Below are 21,197 nucleotides of genomic sequence, written 5' to 3'. Positions count from 1 at the left end.
AAGAAAACAGAATTGTTAATAATTGAAATTTATACAATTTATTTTCATATTATTCAAATTTATTATGTGGAAATTAAGTAAAATATTTTTTCATAACCATTTTCTAATAATAACATTGACAATTCTAACTGTAAATGTTTAGTGTGACACCGTGGAACACACCCTGTTTCAGTGCCCTGAATGGGAGGAACAAAGGGCTCGTGCGGAGATTACTGGCTCCTCACCTACGTCTCTGCTCCCTTACATCATCGCTTCTACAGCTTGCCGGGATGCGTTCAGCCTCTTTTTTCGGACGGTACGTCGAGCCAAAGATGATGAGAAACGGAAGAAGAGTTTCTAGCGGGAAGTGTTGGACAGCCCCAACTGTGAGGGCCGGTATGCTGGCTCCGGACTGGGGACTCTATGAACGATGCGTGACGCTTTCTGCTGTGACAACGATCATCTGGATCTGCCGTCTTTTAGTGGGGGATCCCCTTGGGGATTCCGATTTGAGGCATAACGCACTCAAAAGACCGTGACCCATGGCCTGGGGTGGGGATGAAGGCTACGGTATTAATGGTTCTGGAGTCTCCTCGCTGGGATTAGAGGCAGGCGTAAAGTAAAAGATGCAACCGGGGGGTCGACCAGCCGGATGGTCAGCTGGTGGGCGGGAAGGCCCGTTAGAGTTAAAGGACACTCTCCTGGGCTGCGTTATACTTCACTGTGAATCCGGCAGTGGAGGGGGTATAGTAAGTTCTATCTGTATATTTTACAAAAATTTTATTACTTAATTTCTACATTGGCTGTTGGTTAATAGTGATTAGTAATCCAATATGTAAGTAACGTTAGATTATTTCTTAGTTATAAAATAAAATTAACGGTAATAAAATTATATTAAAAATTTATCAAATTAAAAAAATATAATAATTTAAAATCTATTTATAAAATTTATTAAATAACTGAAAAACTTGAAAAGGTTTAAACAATTTCTTTAGAAATCTTAACAAATTTTTTCCTATTGTCAGTTGTTTGATTTGATGCAGACTTCTTCATTATAGTTACGAATCATAACAGATTCCTGAAATTCTTGAAACAAAAATTATTTATTGAAAAAAAAGTTTTTACACAAAATCATAAACATGAATATAACTGGTTTGACCCGATAGAAAATGAATAAGCCAAAATAACATAAAAGTAAATAAAACAAATGTTATAAAAAATGAGAATCAACGTTACAAAACGTCTAATTTATCTGAAGATAAAATGTTATATTAATAGTACTTGTTTTTATTTTGAAATTTATGTGTTTATTACTACTGTGTATGTATGTGTTAAATACTACTTCTCAAACAAGTACCATAATTTAATATCAATTACAAAATTAATTTTTCATTGACTTTAATTTTTCATAACTTTCATGACTCCCTCGGTAAGTAGAAAGAGTCTATATAATATATTGTTTCGCAACAACTAAGCCTTCAATTAATTTCTTGCTTTACAATATCTGTCCCAAAGATTCTTGAGTGATTTTAAGTGACTGATGTAAAACACGAATGATTATAAAGCACCGAAAGTGTTAGAGATGATAGAGTTGTTTTTTTATAATGAACAATAGTGCTCATTATACGTTTAGTAACGGTGTCACTTGTAGGCCTGAATATAATCAGCATTTCAATGGGTTGACACGCTGATATAGAACAGTTTGTTTACGTTATTGTTTTTTAAGGCAATGGTAACTACTCTCTCCTAATTTTTCTTATTAAGTTTGATGTGAAACACTTGTTATTCTTAATGCGGCTACATAATTTTTGGAAGTGCATATGACTAATGCCAAGTCACCGACAAATATTACGGTCATAGCATTTCACTCGTGTTCATTAAAAAAGTATAGAAATATAACAAAAAAACACCTGTTTGGGTTAAAATAATAAGAGATAACAATATTTTGATTTATATTGTTTAAATGAAATTCGTTTAAAGGCAAAAAAAAGGTTTAGCCGTAGTTAATTAAGATCAGTGAACAATCTCTGTGCAACATTTTTTTAAATTTTTTAAAAGGTATCAAGAAAAGAAGATAATAGGATAAAAATTATTATTTTTTATTAAATTTAATTCATTTCCATTTATTTTTATATGGAAACCTTTCTCATTTTTAATTTTAAAATTTAGAGAAAATTGATAAATCATTGACTTGTTTTAAGCGTAGCTTTTTTAAAGTCTGCTTAACATTTCGTTTTAATCTATTTTATTGATATTCTTTAGCGACTGTTGTACAATTGAATAAATCAGTTGAATAGATATTTTATGCTGTTAACATAAAATATTTTAAAAACTCATCGTTTTTTCAATGAACTCTTAGATTAGAAGTAGTATTAATTTCAGACATAACAAAACTCTGTTATTATATTTTGAAAATGGATTGTGTATTTAATTATGTTTCAAAGTAAATCTATCTCTTTATTCAATAATTTGAACAACTAAAGGATGATGTCTGTGCTAGTTTTTTTTTTTATGGATAAGTCCGTAAATCCCTTTCCTTAAAAAGAAGAGGGTCTCATTCCACCCTATGTATTTTTAACTTTTTTTGTATTTATTCGATTTTTAATTTTGAACAAATGTACTGATTTCAATTATTACTTTTACTTTCCCGTCGCATAGTTACCTTGATCGGTCGATCTATTTCTACACTTTACGATATTTTACGCTGTTAACATAAAATATTTAAAAACCGTTTATAATTTTTTGACTGAACTTTTTGAGTTTAGAATTATATAGTGCGAATAACTAAACTCTAATGAACTATTTGTAATTGTATCTTGAAAATGAAACTGTATATTTAGTTATGTTTTAAAGTAAATATATTTATTAATCAAGGAAACGCATCGCATATGCTCTTGTATTATAATATATGAAAAAAGGTTTGAGAACCGCTTATCCACTGCTTGTTTAGAGAAAATTATACGACCCTTTGCTAGCTCTTTTTATTTTGTACATGATATTCTCCTTTTACTTGTTCCATTGTAAGTTTTTCAAATAACTTAATAATGAAAAGTTAATTTATTATCGTAATTTAATATGTTATTATACTTTTTAACCAAAATTCTGTAAACATATTTCTTAAAAAAAAGAATAAATCCATAGATATTTTAATTCTATATTTCATTAGTTTCAAATATATGTATTTGATTTTTAAAATCACTTTCTCGAGTAATTTTTATCTTGGCGTAGCATATCAATAGTAAACCTGATCGGTTCAATTTCTCTTCCCATTATTGTTTCTATCGTAGAAGGACCGGCTGAAAAATTAAGTCGTTGATCCCGATAGGTTTCCAAGCTATTTTTTTTGCTACCTCTCTTCCCGTTACAATAATTTAAACCTACTTTCAGATCACTATTCTCGGTGAAGTATAAATAACAATAGTTTTTTTTAAAGTTATTGTACAATGTGTATATATACATAGTTAAAATTCTAATTTTTGACATTAAACAAAATTTCCAGGCTGTTTTTAATTGATGATGAAGAAAGGAATTCGGTAAAACAGAATGGTGGTTATAATTCATGGTTTCTGGATGTATTTACATTATGGGAAACGCATTTCGTGATTGTTGTTTATCTTTTAACAAGAATTAATGCGATCAATTATCACATTAAATACATTTTCACCCTTTTTATGATTAGTGTTTGCGCCATTGGAGCTATACCGCTATGTCTACTTCGACCAAAAAATCCTTCAAACTATTGGTAAGTTACTAATATCATTCAATAAGTGAAGTAAATTGATAAAAACGTTTTTCTTTTTATATTTATTAATGGGTTTGTGTCTAGTTTATTTTTAACCGACTTTCAGGTTGACCAACGGACCACGTTATTAAAAAAACGATTAACACCTTTAAAAAAAGTAAAAAAATATATAAAAGTTATCTGTATAATGATATTATTTAATTTTATAATGTACAAAATTGTTTTATATTGCGTACATTTTAACTAAGATATTTAATAAAATTTTGAATTATTTTAATTTTTTGAGTCCTTTTGTCGTGATAAATATATTATATCATTTAATATTGAGGTGAAACACTATAAAAAAAATCCCTTTCGGCACGCCGGAAGGCAGAGGTAGATTTCACCGGTAATAAGTAGGGGATAAAAAAACATTTCCATCTTAAAGATAAGAAAAACTTAATTTACTCAAATTTACAAACTTCAAATTTACTCAAAACGACAACGATTGCATGTGAAAAAAAATTCACATGTTTAGCATACTACACGCCCCATTTTCTTACAATTCTAGCAAAATTTGGGTCATCCCTAGCCGTAAAGTTTGGTCACATTAAAAATTGTTTCAGATAAAAGTTTTAGGTAACGTTTACAAGACTAATGACCATTTTAAAACGATTCGATACTGTGATTATTAAGGGAGGTATGATTTTTTTTCCACCCCCGTGCCCAACGGTTGGCGACATAAAAAAACTTAGATAATTTTTAGGCCCTTAGATAATTTTTTCGAAAAAGCCGTTTCCACCCCCACGGTCCGATTTTGCCCATTAACGAACTCGACTGAGATTTTGGGTCGTCATAAAATTTTCCGGATGTCGAATCATGGTACCTATTACAATAGGTAGCTTTCTTATAAAATCTATCTAAAAATCCTACAGCGCTTGTTTCATTTCTTGAGGGATTTTTTTTTATTTTTACAAAATTTGGTTGGCAGCACCTTAAAAACAAGAGGAATTATCGAAAAAATAAGTGTTTTATCTTAGATTATATATTAATACCACCACCTTGGTTATTGTGTATAGAATGTCAGTCCACAGTACTGACCAAAACAGATACAGTGTGGTAATGATGCAATTAAGTATCACACTCTAGTACAGAATCTATTTTTTTCTTTTACTTTCTTGTACGAAGTAAAGGAAGTAAAATTTTGGGTTTCAGATTTCAAGGGAAATATCCATTTTGACCATCCCTGAATCCAGTTTAACTAGTTTCGGCGTGACGTCTGTACTTACGTATGTGTCTCGCATAACTCTAATCCGATTAGCCGTAGGATGTTGAACCTTCCCTTTCGGTTGCAATCGACTGGAGTAAAAGTGTCCAAAAAAACCGGAAAAAAATTGGATTTTGGATTTTTTCTTAACTGCAGTAATAAGCCCTCATTGAGAGGTTTTCAACGATGTATCATAACGGGTACTTGATGGAAGTAAAATTTAATATAAAATTAGGCTTCTCTTTTTTTACATAATACAGTATTCTGTGAGCAGCTCTGCAAGTCATTTTTTAACCGATTGAAGTTAAAGATTTTATAATTAATGTATTGTCTATTTTTTTGTTGTTGGTAAAACTTTAAAATATTAATAATAATAATAAGATCCGGTTTTTATCTATTTATTTTTTAATTAGCTTTAAATATTCTTTATGTAAATATGTTATTAACTGTATGTGAAACAAATGTAATTTTTAGGATATAAATTTTTTTATTGCAGTATAAAAACCGGAGGCAAAGATTCACCTTGAATGTGGTAATAAATTTAATAATGAGATATTAGTATTTCATTAAATACGTGGAAAATTCATAGAGAAAAACCACTTCTGTTGGTTTTCATATTTTATTAAACAATTTAATTTAATTCTTTGTGGCGATCAAGTAAAGTAAACAAATTTTGATATTTTTTGAAAAGTGGAACCTTTGTTTTAAAAGATTTAACACCGACGGAAGTATAAAAATAGTTGGATTCCTCTTTACAGGACTCTTTCGTTTTTTGACGGAAACAAGTGGGATGCTGAATTAAATTCGACCGTACATCCGTTCAAGATGATGAACGGTCAGTACATCAAAATCAGCTACGACCGACGAAATCGTCACAAAAATCCATAATGCCTTATTAAATGATCGCCGAATGAGGTACACGAGCTTCTTGATACCGCAAACATCTCGATAAATCGTGTCCACTACATTTTACACGACGTTTTTGAAATGAAACGTTTTCTGCTCGATGGGTACCGCGTTCGTTAACAGACTATCGAAAATGCATTGGACTGAAAACTTTTCGAGGGAAAAGTTCAACTTTTCTGATAGATTTATTTAAACGAAAACCCGCTGATTATCTTAGAGATTTCAAAACGGTTAGATGAAACATATATTCACCGTTACTCAGCAAAGACCAAACAGTCTGTGGAAACAGGTAAAAGCGCCCCAAAAAAAAGCGAAAACGGTTCCATCTGTAGGAAAGGTCACGTCTACGGTATTTTAAGATGCTCGTCGGGTGCTATTTATAGACTTCCTGCAAAAAACAGGAACATTATCAAGGAGTACTGCGCTTCACTACTGAACCGATATTCAGAGCTGGCAAAAAAGAAAGTGCTCTTTCACTGTAATAATGGCCCTGCACAAAGGTCTTCGATTGTTGCTGCAAAATTCCACGACCTATTCTTCTTTCGATGTGCTTAGACGTGCGCCGTATTCGCCGGATCCCAGCGATTTTCTCTTCCCAACTCTGAGGGAACCGCTTATTTTGGAGTTGGACAATACCGAATTGTATAGAGAGTATTAAGAAGTCGGAAAGTCGCTGTCTAAATACTTATACGTTGAACTGACTAGGTTAAAAATAAAAAAAAAAATATCTGATAAATCTTGTTTTTTTGTCGGCTGAGAACTTGGCGGAACGTTTGAAAAAACCTATCCTTTAATATACATAGAAGAAAACTTAACGACAGAATACCCAAGAACTCGCTCAGTAAAATTTTAAAAATATAATCACAGAAGACGGTATATTTGGTGAAGGTAAATGCTTAAAACACAAATTTACAAAAACAAGTATTTTAAAGTAATTTTAAGTAATTTAAATTTAATTTATTATTTAAAAATTTCAGCTATACATATCCATATGCAGCTTTTCTATCCAAAGTTCTCGGTATTAAATGGAAAGTAAGAGGTTCGGAGATCCTAGCCGTAGATGAAGCAGCTGTCCTAATGTTAAATCACCAATCGATAATTGATGTAATTGGTAAGCGGATTTATGTATTGTTATTAATATCTAAAAAAATATTTTTAAATAAATAAATTGTATATAATTTTTTATTATTTTGTAATTTTTATATTGAATTTTTGAAAAAAATTTACTTATTTAGGAAAATTTATCTTTCAATATTTACTTTCGACACAGCACGAATAGATCATGTTGTAATAAAAGTAGCAGCAGAACACATTTTGTGGATAAAATTCATATTTTATCAGTCTAATACTAGAAAGGCAATGTGATCTGGCGGCTTGTGTGTGTATCATTGTAAAACTTCAAAACAGCTGCTCTAAATTCCATTTAACAGCGCTGCCAATATGAAATTGCTTGAACTACCGGCCGAATTGTTATTTGATATCCGATTGATAATAATGATTATCTTTATATATAAAAATGTTAAGTTCATTTGTGTACGGCTTCAAAAACTCAAAATGTTCTGCACCGATTGAGCTCAAAGTTTAGCACGATATATAACCCGCATCAAAAAGATTGTTTTTATCTATTTTTCACATCATCACATACCCGCGACCGCGAGAAAACAGTTTTTTAACGGTCAGCTGTGTACCAGTGACCGAGTCATCTGCCTCAAGCGAGGGGAACACTCGCCATACTAGCTAACGACAACCGCAGTCACAAGTGAAACAATACCTGTTCCCAATTACATTGTTTATTAAAAAATTACAAAATTATTAAAAAAAAAATGCACGATGGCACATAAAAAATCGCTTGAAGCTCTTGATCGATCGTTACGAGATTTGCGTGGAAACGTTCAACCATTCGGGAATGCTTTGATATTCCTCGCAGGAGATTTTAAGCAAACATTGCCTGTAATTTCTCGATCGACACCAGCAGACGAAATAAATGCTTGCCTGAAATATTCAACACTGTGGCGACACATACGTACATTGCAGTTGACTACGAATATGCGTGTCCAGTTGCAGAATGATCCATCAGCTGAGGTATTCTCACGACAGTTACTGGACATTGGAAACGGACAGCTGCCAGTCGATGAGACGTCTAGACGAATATCATTTCCTGATAATTTTTGTAATTTAGTAACATCGAAAGAAGAACTGATCGAAAACGTATTTCCTGATATTCAAATTAATCATAGAAATCACGATCGGCTCAGTGAACGAGCTATCCTTGCCGCAAAGAATAAAGATGTCTATCGACTTAATAATGTTATTCAATCCGGCATTCAAAGTGAGGAAATTACATATACGTCGATAGACACCGTTGTTGAAGCAGATGAAGTAGTTAATTATCCAACGGAATTTTTAAACTCAATTGATCTGCCAGGGATGCCACCACACATATTAAAATTGAAAATAGGTGTGCCAATTATCCTGTTGCGGAATATTAATCAGCCAAAACTCTGCAACGGCGCGCGACTTGCAGTTAAGAAATTGATGAATAACGTAGTGGAAGCAACGATTTTAACGGGGCCTTTCAAAGGTGAAGATGTCCTCATTCCTCGAATACCCATGATTCCGACCGATACACCATTTCAATTAAAAAGATTGCAATTCCCAATTCGATTGGCATTTGCAATCACAATCAATAAAGCTCAAGGTTAATCTTTAGAATTGTGTGGTTTAGATTTAGATGTGGATTGCTTCTCACATGGACAACTGTATGTTGCGTGTTCCCGAGTCGCCAAACCAGATAGCTTTTATATCTACGAAGACAGTGGAAAAACAAAAAATATTGTATATTCACAAGTATTGCAAAATTAAACTTCTATGAAACGTATGCTTTGTTTTGTTTCTCATTTCTCATCCGTGCAACCACAATGTGCCACAGCGAAGCGTGGCAGGGTACAGCTAGTTATTATACAATTTTGATCGTTATTGCGTGCCGTCTTTGCGAGTATCCCATCCCTTCTGTTATAATACACCGTATCGAACTTGGATGATATCGTAATACGAACACGTTCGACGTGAAGGAGCTCGGCCGTTCCACACAACAGATTATTCAGATCAGGCTCCCGTCTCCGGTCGTTTATTGGCGACCCAGATTTCTGTATTACTGTTTTTTCCTTTAGAACTGTTGAAGGATAGAGTTTATGATCTAATCTCTCTGCTGTCGATTAACCGAAGGTGAAAGTTCGACAAGAAATCGACGGCATTTAAAATCACGGTTTGGGTCTGGTAAAGTGTATCGATAACTCGAGCGGTAAAGTGTATCGTTGGCCCAGGCGTTCGCTTTGAATATTCTTTATTAATGTATGAATTATAATGTATGAATAGAACTTAATTTACCTTTTCATTTCACGCAAACTACGTTACATGTTGCGACAGTGTTAGTCGGAGTTCGGTATTATGTTGCTCACCCGGTTTATATGTAAAACAGAGATATGAATTATATTTTTTCGGCTTTTGGGCGCACATTTCAAAAAACAAAATTAAATGTTGTAATTTTGATTTTTAGTACTTCTATGTAAAAATGAAGATCAGAAATATTTTGTATTTTTCCAGCTCTCGGGATGATATATCCAACGATGAAAAAAGCGGTTTTAGTCGTACGGAAATCAGTGATGTTATGTTTTCCTTTTTCTTTATTAATCTATTTATGCAGTGCAGTATTTATTGACAGAAGCAACGGGAAATCTGCTAACGAAACGTTGTTAAAAACTACCGATTACGTTAAAAATTGTAAGGTATGTTATGACATTTTTTTTTACTTGTAATATTTTTAAACCTATTATTTTGCTATATGATTTATCGCTGAACTATAATGTGTTGGCTTAAAATTAGAAAAAAAAGTTACTAACTGCATTAGGTTTCTGAAGTAATCCTCTGGAAGTATGTTTCATATTTTCAGTTATTCAGAAAGTAATTTTTTACTTTCAGATATTCAGAAAGTAAAATTAGTAATTGCGATTAACAGTTATTTTATAAGAATAGAAAAGTGTAATTAACTGGTCAGCTGATTTTTAAGAAGGGGAAATATTCAACAAAAGGATATATTTTTATTTTAAATAATGGATTTAAGTTTACTTAAATCCATTATCGTAGTTCAGACAGTTAAAACAATGTAATTAGGAATATATTTTTCAGATTTATATTTTATTACTACAATGCCGGTTACGATTACAAAAGTTTACAGACTTACAATAAAAATAAATTTGATGTAGTTAAATGTAAGTGGCTAAATAGAATAGTTTTGATCGAATTGATTCGGTTAATGTTCATAAATTCCAAATTATAAAGACCGTTCTTGGAACTGATCCAAAATAAGATGAAAGGGAAATGTTAAATAACGCTTTTCCCTGCGTTATTTAACATTCACTCCGAAGTCAGCGTTCGTAAAATCTTTGTAAGAGAAATAAAATGGAGTCTATGAACAAGTTTACATGTGCTGACGGCGCCTTCAACTTCTATAATATTTATTTTTTTCGCTAAACTTTTCTTCGTATGTTTTATTTTACTAGTGTAATCTGAGCTACGGTTCGGTAGATGTTTTCAGAACTTCTCTGTTCTTATCCGTATGGAAACGGTTCTAACTAATTAGTAACAATAAGTGCTAATAGTTTTTTCTCCGTAGGAAGTGGGAAAATTTGTCTGTACCAAATGCCCAGCAGCCCGCACATATTAGGTGTGTGGGGTTCACCAACTATGCGATGGGACCCGCTAAAAACCCACTCCCTTACGCAGGGTGGTGCTGAAATTGACGTAAAGGCATAAGATCAGCACAACCCGCGTCACAGGCTCACTTTTCGTCACACCAATATTTACATAACACACTCATACACTACTTACACTTAATATTTACAATTAATAATATATACAGCTCAGAATTTACACTATAGTTATGCCGGCCTCAGACAACAGGAACAAGTCCCGTGGGAGCCGTCGGTGACGAAAATGCCGAGACACCCCCGCCACCCACCCCGAAGGCTGCGTCCATCGCCATCCTCAAATGACCTCTCTTTGTCCTCCTCTATTAGCTTCTGATGTAGCAACCTTATAAATAACAGGCACACGCAGTCCTTCCCTCACCGGGAGAGAGGGAAGGCAACCGCACGACTCCTTCCCGGCTACTTCAATCGCCACGCAATATCTTCTGCCTCCATCTGGAGTACACAAAGAAGACGCATTTCACCATATCCACGTCATCGCAGTACTGGCAAGCTCTACGCTTCTGTTTTCAATCCTTTTCTTTTCCTGTTTAGCCTCCGGTAACTACCGCTCAGATAATACTTCAGAGGATGAATGAGGATGATATGTATGAGTGTAAATGAAGTGTAGTGTCTTGTACATTTTCAGTTTTACCGTTCCTGAGATATGTGGTTAATTGAAACCCAACCACCAAAGAGCACCGGTATCGACGATCTACAATTCAAATTCGTATAAAAATAACTGACTACTAGGAACTGAACGCTGGAACTCTCGACTTCCAAATCAGCTGATTTGGGAAGACGCGTTCATCACTAGAACAACCCGGTGGGCTCTCTGTTTTCAATCCTATAGAGGATTTACATAACACATTCAGTAACTATTTACAATCGATATTTACAATGAACAATATTTACAGCTCCTAATTTTCACTATAGTTATGCCAGTCTCAGACAGCAGGATCGCGTCCCGTGGGAGCCACCAGCTACGAAAAAACCTAGGCACCCTACCACCCGTCCCCGAAGGCTGGCGCCCATCGCTGTCCTCAATCGACATCTCCGTTGTCCGCCTCATGATGCTCCTCCTTTAGTTTCTGCTGTAGTACACCCTTTTAAACTACCGGGCACACGCAGTCCATCCATCACCGGAAGAGAGCACGACTCCCCCCGGCAAGTTCAAATCGCCACGTGGTATGTCCTGCCTCCATCTGGGGCACACAAAGAAGGTGTGCTGCACCGTATCCACGTCAACACAATACTGGCATAGTTCTGAAGTGCCCATAGTTGGCTAACAATAACCGGTCAATGTAACATTTAAAACAGCCATTCGTCTTCTTTTGGTATTTTTGTAATACTGCACTAACGTACAATTTGAATAATGTCATTGATAATCGATACTCTCGATATAAATCATAATTAACTGTTATGTAATTTTCTAATAGTAATTTTATCGTGTAAGATCATTGCGATCTTAAAGTGTTTAAGTTATTCCTTAATGATCATTTGTGATTTTTTATTTTTAATTAGTTTCTTTTATTTAGGCAAAGCTGGTTGTATTTCCTGAAGGAACAAGAAACTTAAACGATGACACCTTACTTCCATTTAAAAAAGGTGGATTTAGATTCGCTATTTCTGGACAAATTCCAATAATACCTTTAATTATATCGCCATATTATTTCATCAATACTGAAAAGAAATGCTTCAATCAAGGTATGTAACTGCTATTTAATATATATATATATATATATACACGCATATATATATATTTTTTTATGCTCGTAATAGATTACTCGACTATGACTCAATGAAAGGTTCATTACTTTTAATAAATTAATATGTTTTTTAGTATTAACGTTCTTTTTCAAATTCACCATTTCTGGATCGCGTGAACAAATTTTTTTTCTTTGAATCTTTAATCTTCTGCCATCTCTCGGTTATTATTTTCCTGAATTTTTCTCTGTGTTTTTCTGTATTCTATTGTTATTGTTTTATCTTTCGTCTTGAGCCACTTAAAATCTTTTAAACTTGTGGAATTTTATCTTGAAAATTTCCCTGTTTAAAAGTTCTTCTTTTCTTATTTTTACGTGTTGGAGATCCTTTCCTATCTCTAGAAATCTATTGTTTTTACTTTTGATGTTATTAACACAGTTGAAATTCTTTCTTGTCAATCTTTCTTCAACGGATAAAAAATTATGCTTCAAATTGACACGGTTAAGAGTTCGAATGCAGTGTAATTTGTAGTCACTTGAGCATTTATTTTGCTAGTTCTTAGTTCTCAGATATTATTATTTTTGTTGGAGTCAGCCTATCAATTATTTTATACTGCTTGCATTCCTCTATCCTCTATGCTAATCTTTCAACCCTTATATATTCCTTTGTTACCGAATTTATTAAAACTAAGTCTAAATTAACTAAACCTAAATATTCTAATACTCGGGCGACTGATTGATCTAGTTGGTCTTTTTAAAAAATTCCTTCCTCTAACATTTATCTTGACAATCTTTTGTTTCATATTTATCAATCCATCTGATTTTCAACATGCTCCTGTCACATCATGATTCAACTAACCACCTCTATTATCTTGTTTTTAATAGTTCCTCTTGTTGATTTTTCACTACCACAAACGTTTTCATTTCTTACATAAACTTACAAGAATTATTTTCTTATGTCTAGATCTGTACATGATACTACCAGATTACTTTTTTCTAATGGTCTGTACCATTCTGCTTTTAATGTTTTTACATCTTGATAACCCCTTCATCTTCTGCGTAATGAGTACCCAAACACAATACTTCATCTTCTACGTAACAAGTAACCAATTTTATTATTAATTTTTAGCGGTGAAGTTTAAGTTTATTATTACTGCATAAAAAACAATATTAAAAGAAAATTCTAACGCATAATTAATTCCATCAAATAAAAATACTAAATATAAATAGTAGCCGACTCTTTAATATAAGATGCATATTTTGATTGTATATGTCGGGTTAGAATGACTAACGCTAACAAATATTAAAAGGCAAATTTTCAATTAGTTCGGGGATTTTATATGGAACAGGTATACGGGGATTTTACAAGAATCCTTATTATCAGAGGACAATTCCAACTAAGATCTGATTTACATGAAGGGAAATTATAAAGCCAACCTATTTCAGAAGGGAATCAGCACTTTGTCTTACTTTAAAGATAAATGTAGAGGCGTGTCTGTCAGAGATTATGTTACTACTTTATTTATGTAATTTAAGAAAAACTAAAAATAATAGTTATTAATTTTTAATGTTGTAACATTTAATTCTGGATTAATAATTATTCATCAGTAGAAAGATAAATTAAAATGGTTATGTATTTTTATGCTATTGTTTAACTATATTTCAGGTAATATTTTAATTAAAGTGCTGGAACCAATCAGTACAGTCGGATTAACTATTGATGATATCGATGAATTAGTAGAGAATACTCAAAAATTAATGTGTGCAGAGTATAAGCGTTTAAAAGATGAACTACTTGAAAAAGATTCTATTTAAAATTGTGTTAAGTAATTAAATAATTTTTGAAAGAGTTCTTATTTAATTCATATTCCATAAAATTATACTGAATTATGAAATTTAAAATAAGAATATATAATTTAGTCGTCATTTTACAAATTATCTTGATAGTTTTATTAATTAAATTTTTGGTAAAATAGTTCATTAGACAGACGACATTTTGTATTATTTATTAACAATGATAAATATTTTATTCTTAGTGATCAGATGGTGTTCTTTATTAATTTTATTCTGCCTTTTAATCCTTAAATGTGAAAATAACCAACACATCCTCAATTACCTTTTTACATTTTCTAATATTCACATTCTTTTACGTTGCGTGTTTTTTACAGTACAAGGAGCGATCGAATTAACTTTAGAACTGTGTTTCATTGTATATTGTTACCGATCTTAATTTATTTGTTCTTATGTACGAACTACTATTTCTTAGTCTCGAAGCTACAATTTTTTTAAAATCATTAACAATCAGTCATTTAATTATAAGTAAATAATTTGACATGAAGAGGAATAGCAACCAGAGTTCAGTTTTTTTAAAAATACAATGCTTAAAAGACCTTACTTAATAATGATTGGAAAAAAAATTCCAAGTTAAAATCTGAAAACTAAATTTTATCTGTTTACAAAATGATTAAATTTAAAATTACACTACACATAAACAAATTACCAACTTTTCAAACCTAACTACCAACTGAGCATACCTCTGTTATTAAATTATCTAATTACAATATTGATATATTTTTTGAATATCCATTTTTATTATCGTTTTGTTTTCATTTCTGGCCAGCGATGGACCAGCTATGATTTTGTTCTCTTTTAATTTTTTTCTAGTGTTCTTTCATGCGTTTAGAGAAGTCCTTTTTTGAGAAGTGTGTTGTGCCCGAATTGAAATTTATTTTTGCACTATTATCCCCAACAATATATGTTTTTTGTATTTATTTCAAATGAAGAATATTCTTTTTTAACTTCTTAAAAGACATACACAAATTAAGTTGAATTCCCTAATTACAATTGTCTTCAAAATTCAGCTCTGATGATGCCAATATTATATGAAAAAGTGTTGAAATTTTTTTATTCCTACAGTGTAAAAACAATTCCAACAACTTGAAATTTCAGCAATTATATTAACAGTTTCAACATCATGTTAATTAACCATTAACATATTGTTAGTTCAGAGTTTTACATCAGCAAGAGATATGAGATTAACATAAAGGTGTCAAAGGTATCTACAATACAGATAAACAAATAAGTGTTATTGAAATCAATTTTTCCATTTCTATATTACGTTGGAAAATGCAAATAAAAAGGCGGATTAGGAAGAATTATTAAATTCTTTTCGTATCACGATTTAAATCTAAAAAAATAAATAAATACATTTTCTGGGCAAAATTCAACTAAACTATTATGCTGGTAATAATTTATTAAGCAAATCGTTTTAAAATAATAATTATTTTTTTATGATAATAATTATAGTAGAAGAAAACAAAATTGTTAATGGCCAAAAATGATGTCGAATAATTGCCGCCTTGGTTTAGTACTTTTTTTTTTTTTGTTAAAGAGGTGGGAATCCCATTTACAGGCGCCCCTAAGCAGTGTCGGGCTCGCTAACAGGTGCCGCAAGATGTTATAGTATGCGTATGTAAACCGGCGCACTACCGACTAAACCACCACCCCTGATTATAACACCCTTCCTGGAATCGCTAGCGAAGCATTCCTTCTGGAAGAGGGGTTACACGCCCACTCATACACTCATAGGTCATAGTGCAATCACATCATAATACGAATATCAACAAAAACACGTCAGTCAAACAACAAATAAGATACATCACCGTACATCAAGATACAGAAAACAGATTATGAAACTATAAATAAAGAGAAAAGTCACACAATATATACAAATACAAGAGAAGAAACATTCAAGAAAACAAGTCTTACAACAATATAAAGATCATAAAAAAATTATAAATCAAAAACATTACATCATAATATCAGTACAGCAAACTTACATCATAAACTAACCAGGTACACATATATAAACCCACTGGGTTGGTCTAGTGGTGAACGCGTCTTCCCAAATCAGCTGATTTGGAAGTCGAGAGTTCCAGCGTTCAAGTCCTAGTAAAGCCAGATATTTTTACACGGATTTGAATACTAGATCGTGGATGCCGGTGTTCTTTGGTGGGTTGGGTTTCAATTAACCACACATCTCAGGAACGGTCGAACTGAGAATGTACAAGACTACACTTCATTTACACTCATTACATATCATCTTCATTCATCCTCTGAAGAATTATCTTAACGGTAGTTACCGGAGGCTAAACAGGAAAAGAGAGAGAGGTACACATATATACCCCTTATACTTACTACCTGCGGACGCCATCAGATAGGGGAGCGGAGTGCCCGCGGCTTCTTCACGTCAAGGCGACCCCACGTGCACGGGGGACCCCCTAGTCCCTCTTTCGCTAACCTGTCCGCCCCCACACCTTCAGACGTCGCCTATAGTTTCGTGACTCTTCCCATGGTTAGGTTTAATTATTCTAAATTTTTTTTTTCTGTTTGTTCAATTAAATAAACAATACTATTTTATATTGTAAATTAATTTTATTATAATATTGGAACTTGTAATAACATTACGAATACCAATATTGTATTAACACATGTTGAGTCGTTGATGGCTGGTAGAATGAAGACTGACTGTTCTAGTGGAGAGTCAACTTAAAGTAAAGCTTGCTTTTAGCGTGGTTGGAGCTGAGTTAGCCGCTAGGAGCTGTGTGCAACCGTCCGAAAGACTTTTAATTTTTAAAGTCCTTCTTTAAATAAAATTTAGTCTTTAAATAAAATTTAGAGTATCTCATTTAAATAACCCTAAGTTTTAACATAAAATTTAAATTAGTACATTTTATTTTTATATTATGTGGAAATTAAGTAAAATATTTTTCCCGTAACCTTTTTCTAAAAACATTTAAACTTTTTATCCCAATAACATTTCTATCTGTTTTATCTGTATATTACGTAAAACTTGTATTACTTAATTTCTGTAGAGACAGTTAGTTAATAAGGATAAGTAATCAAATATGTAAGAAACGTTAGATTATTTCTTAATTATAAAATAAAATCAACGGTAATAAAATTATCTTAAAAATTTTTCAAATTAAAAAATATTTAAAATATATTTATTTATAAAATTTATTAGATAATTAAAAAGAAAAAAAATACATTAGAAGGTTTAAAAGATTTCTTTAGGAATCGTGACAAATTTTTTCCTATTGTCAGTTTTTTTTTATTTTAACCTCTGGATCCACCGTTAGGTATTGCTTAAGAAGATGAGATGAATTATTTATAGCGTGTGTGAAAATGCCATGCCTGACCGGGATTCGAACCCGAGACCTCCGATGAAAAGCTGAGACGCTACCACTCGCTCCACAGAGGCCGACTCCTATTGTCAGCTGTTTTTGATTTGATGTACACTCCTTCATTTCGGTTATAAATAATGTTAATACTGTTATTTAGTCGACCTAAATAACAGTTTTAACATTATTCTAGTGGTGAACTCGTCCTCGCAAAACAGCTGATTTCGAAGTCGATGGTTCTAAGATTCATCCTAGTAAAAGCAGTTACTTTTATACGGATATGAATACTAAGTTGTGGATACCGGTGTATTCTTTGGTGGTTGGGTTTCAATTAACCACATGCCTTAGGAATGGTCGATCTGAGGCTGTACAAGACTACACTTCATTTACATTCATACATAACGTCATCTTTCTTTTATCTGTTTGCCCTCTGGAACCACCGAAAAATATTACTTCAGAGGACGTTTTTTTTTAATACTGTTATTTATCATTAGACAATAAAAAAATCTAAATCTAGATAACATTTTAGTAAACCTATATGTATAACTTGAATCTAGTTTTTAAATTTACTTTGATTTTTTTCTAAACTAAAATTTCATTGTTATGGCACTAATGATCATTTGATGAAAAAATAACACATGATATTTTATAAATATGATTTACTAATGCTCGTAAATTAAGAGAGAACTGAAGTAGAAGTTTTTCTTGTAACAAAAATTAATTATAGAAAAATAAACTTATAACGTGAAATCATAAACACGAATAAAACCGGTTTCATCAAGTTAAGATAGAAAATGAATGTTAAAATAACATACAAGTATACAACTGTTATAAAAATAAACATACACGAAATAAGAATTAAAAAAATCTCTCCCAGTAATTTTTTAATGATTTTACGGGATGAATGTAAAATATGGATGATTGTAAAGCAACTAAGGTGTAAGAGATGGTAGCCATTGTTGTGTTTTCTATAATGAAGAATATTGTTCACAATACATTCAGTCCTTGTAGTAAATAGAGTAATGGTGTCACTTGCAGGCCTGAATATAATAAACATTTCAATTTGTTTGGCATGCTGATATACAACAGCTTGTTTAACTTATTGATTAAGGCAATGGTAAATGCTAACTCCTTTTTCTTATTAAGTTCCATGTGAAACGCTTGTTATTCTTAATGCGGCTATATAATTTTTGGAAGTGTTTATGACTAATGCCAGGTTACCGACAAATATTACGATTATAGTATTTCATTTATATTCATTATAAATGTATGGAAAAATAACAAAAAAAAAAAAAAACATCTGTTTGGGTTAAAATGATAGAGATAACAATATCTTGATGTATATACTTAAAAGACATTCATTTAAAGGCAAAAAAAGAAGCTGTAGTTAATTATGTTCAGTGAACAATCTCTACATATAATTTTTTACTTCCTTGTACGAAATGAAGGAAGTATTGTGATCGCGAAACATTTCAGTTTTCATATTTCAACGGAAATATCTATTTTGACCATCCCTGAATCCATTTTGACTAGTTTCGGCATGACGTCTGTACGTACGTATCTCGCATAACTCAAAAACGATTAGCCGTAGGATGTTGAAATTTTGAATTTAGCACTGTTGTAACATCTAGTTGTGCACCTCCCTTTTTGATTGCAATCGATATTAAAATTTTAATTAATGAAATATTTGGATCTTAAAGGAAAGGCACATCGGTTCGAATTAGACTTCATCTCCTTTTATTTTTTTTAACTTTTTTTAAATTTATTTAGTTTGTTTAACTTTTCTTTTTTTTAATTTAAATATATTGAGTATTAATAATTATTAATCCGTGGTTATAAAAAAAAGTTTATAATAAATAATTATTCAATTATAACAATAAAAAAAAAATATGAAAAAAAATCAGAATTTATTAATGAAATAAAATTTTATGCAATTTTAAAAATGTAATTTAATAGACATTATTACATATGTATATGTTACGGTAAAACCCCAAATACCGGTAAATCTTAAGTTTTACCGGTAAATTCTAACATTTACCAAGTTACTCGGTAAAAGTCCGAAAAAATCTTGAAAACACATTTTAATTCGGACTTTTACCAAATCGTTTTGTTCATTGTTGACAATTACCATATTAGGTTGGCAAAAGTTGACAATTCTGTAACGAAATCACTTCTAAATAGGAAGGAGCATGCATTTAAAAATGCTGTTCTCAATTTCGGGATTTCAGTTCAAAAATTACATTAATATTAATCATTTAACACCATGATTAAAAAAACATGCTGCTAAGAAAATGTGATTGAATTTTATTTAATATTATTAAGAATAATTTTTACACAAAAGAGTTAATCGATTATTCTTAATGGTAATTGTATTATATAGGATTTATCCTTTGAAAAGGATTTACTCTTTCAAAATCATTATTTCATATTTATTCTTCGCTTTATACGTTGATTTTATAGTCTTTAAAATTTACCTGCGTCTCATATACTTGGACAATGTGTTTAAAAGTTGATTTTGCCTTCAGCGTACTTTTGATTTCCATAGAAACAAATTCATACTATTGATTCATTGTAACATTTATTTAAATTCCTACTTTTGAGTGATTTCATTACAGAATTGTCAACTTTTACCAACAGAATATGGTAATTGTCAGCAATGACCAAAACTATTTGGTAAAAGTCCGAATCAAATGTTTTTCAAAATTTTTTCGGACTTTTACCAAGTGACTTGGTAAATGTTAGAATTTACCGGTAAAACTTAAGATTTACCGGTATTCGGGGTTTTACCGTAACATATATATATATATATAATAGATTAGGTGAAACACTTGATCATTTAATATTAATTGAAAATTATAATTTAGAATCGTATTATTCTTGGATTTTCTAATTTAATTTTATTTAACTATTCTGGAATTTCTGTTTTTAATTTATTTACATTAATTACATAGCGACTGCAAAATAGACCATCACAAGAAAAACATATACACGGAGGCTTACATGCCCGATTTTTAATAAATCACAAAAAATTCTTATCTTTTAGTTCATTACTCCTCTGATATTGTCGGACAATATTCTCTCCCTAAGTCGGAATAGATCATCGTTTCGTTTATTTATTTTTTGTAGCCAATCATTTAATCGCTCTTTGGTTTGATATAATTCTTCTGACCTTAATTTGCGTACACGTTCTCTAAGTTTTCAAATTTTCTCTCTCTATATTTATCATCCTCTTTTAATATTTTTATTTTTTCCTTGGTCTTAACGTTTTCTTCTCTTAATTGCTAATAGTTATAACTGCATCAGAAGTAGTAGATTTTAGGAATGTAGAAGTTGCATTTATAATATTGTTATACTACCGTCACAATGTTTTTTCTTACAACAAAAAATTATAATTACAAAAAAACTATGCCTGATGGTTAATTATATTTATACCTGTTAGTTATATTATAATAATTATAGTGCACGATTTTGTATTTTTTAAATAATTTTTTTTTGAATTGTGTTTTTTTTTTTTGCTACCACTTGAGAAGCTCTATGTATAACCGCTGTAATTCTATCGTAGTTTGTGAACCGCTTATCTTGAGCAAAGCCGGAAAACTTACGGCTTAAAGCTAAGTCCTTGAAATCAGTAGTTTTTCATGTTATTTTCATTTTTGCTACTTCTTTTCCCATTATGATAATTTACATATG

The 21,197-nt window shown here is 31.6% G+C and overlaps 1 protein-coding gene across 1 annotated transcript; it reads left to right on the top strand.

The window, feature by feature from the left end:
- The first annotated feature begins 601 nt into the window (after window positions 1-601).
- LOC142327501 (1-acyl-sn-glycerol-3-phosphate acyltransferase beta-like) lies at window positions 602-14,360 on the top strand. Its single transcript, XM_075370624.1, has 6 exons — window positions 602-814; window positions 3,479-3,721; window positions 6,851-6,984; window positions 9,477-9,658; window positions 12,157-12,325; window positions 13,991-14,360. Coding segments are annotated over exons 1-6 (879 nt in total). The 5' UTR covers window positions 602-812; the 3' UTR covers window positions 14,140-14,360.
- Window positions 14,361-21,197: the final 6,837 nt, after the last annotated feature.

The sequence above is a fragment of the Lycorma delicatula genome, chromosome 7, assembly GCF_047948215.1.
Source record: "Lycorma delicatula isolate Av1 chromosome 7, ASM4794821v1, whole genome shotgun sequence".
NCBI lineage: Eukaryota > Metazoa > Arthropoda > Insecta > Hemiptera > Fulgoridae > Lycorma > Lycorma delicatula.
Note: the sequence above shows the minus strand (reverse complement) of the source record. Positions and strands in the feature narration are given on the sequence as shown.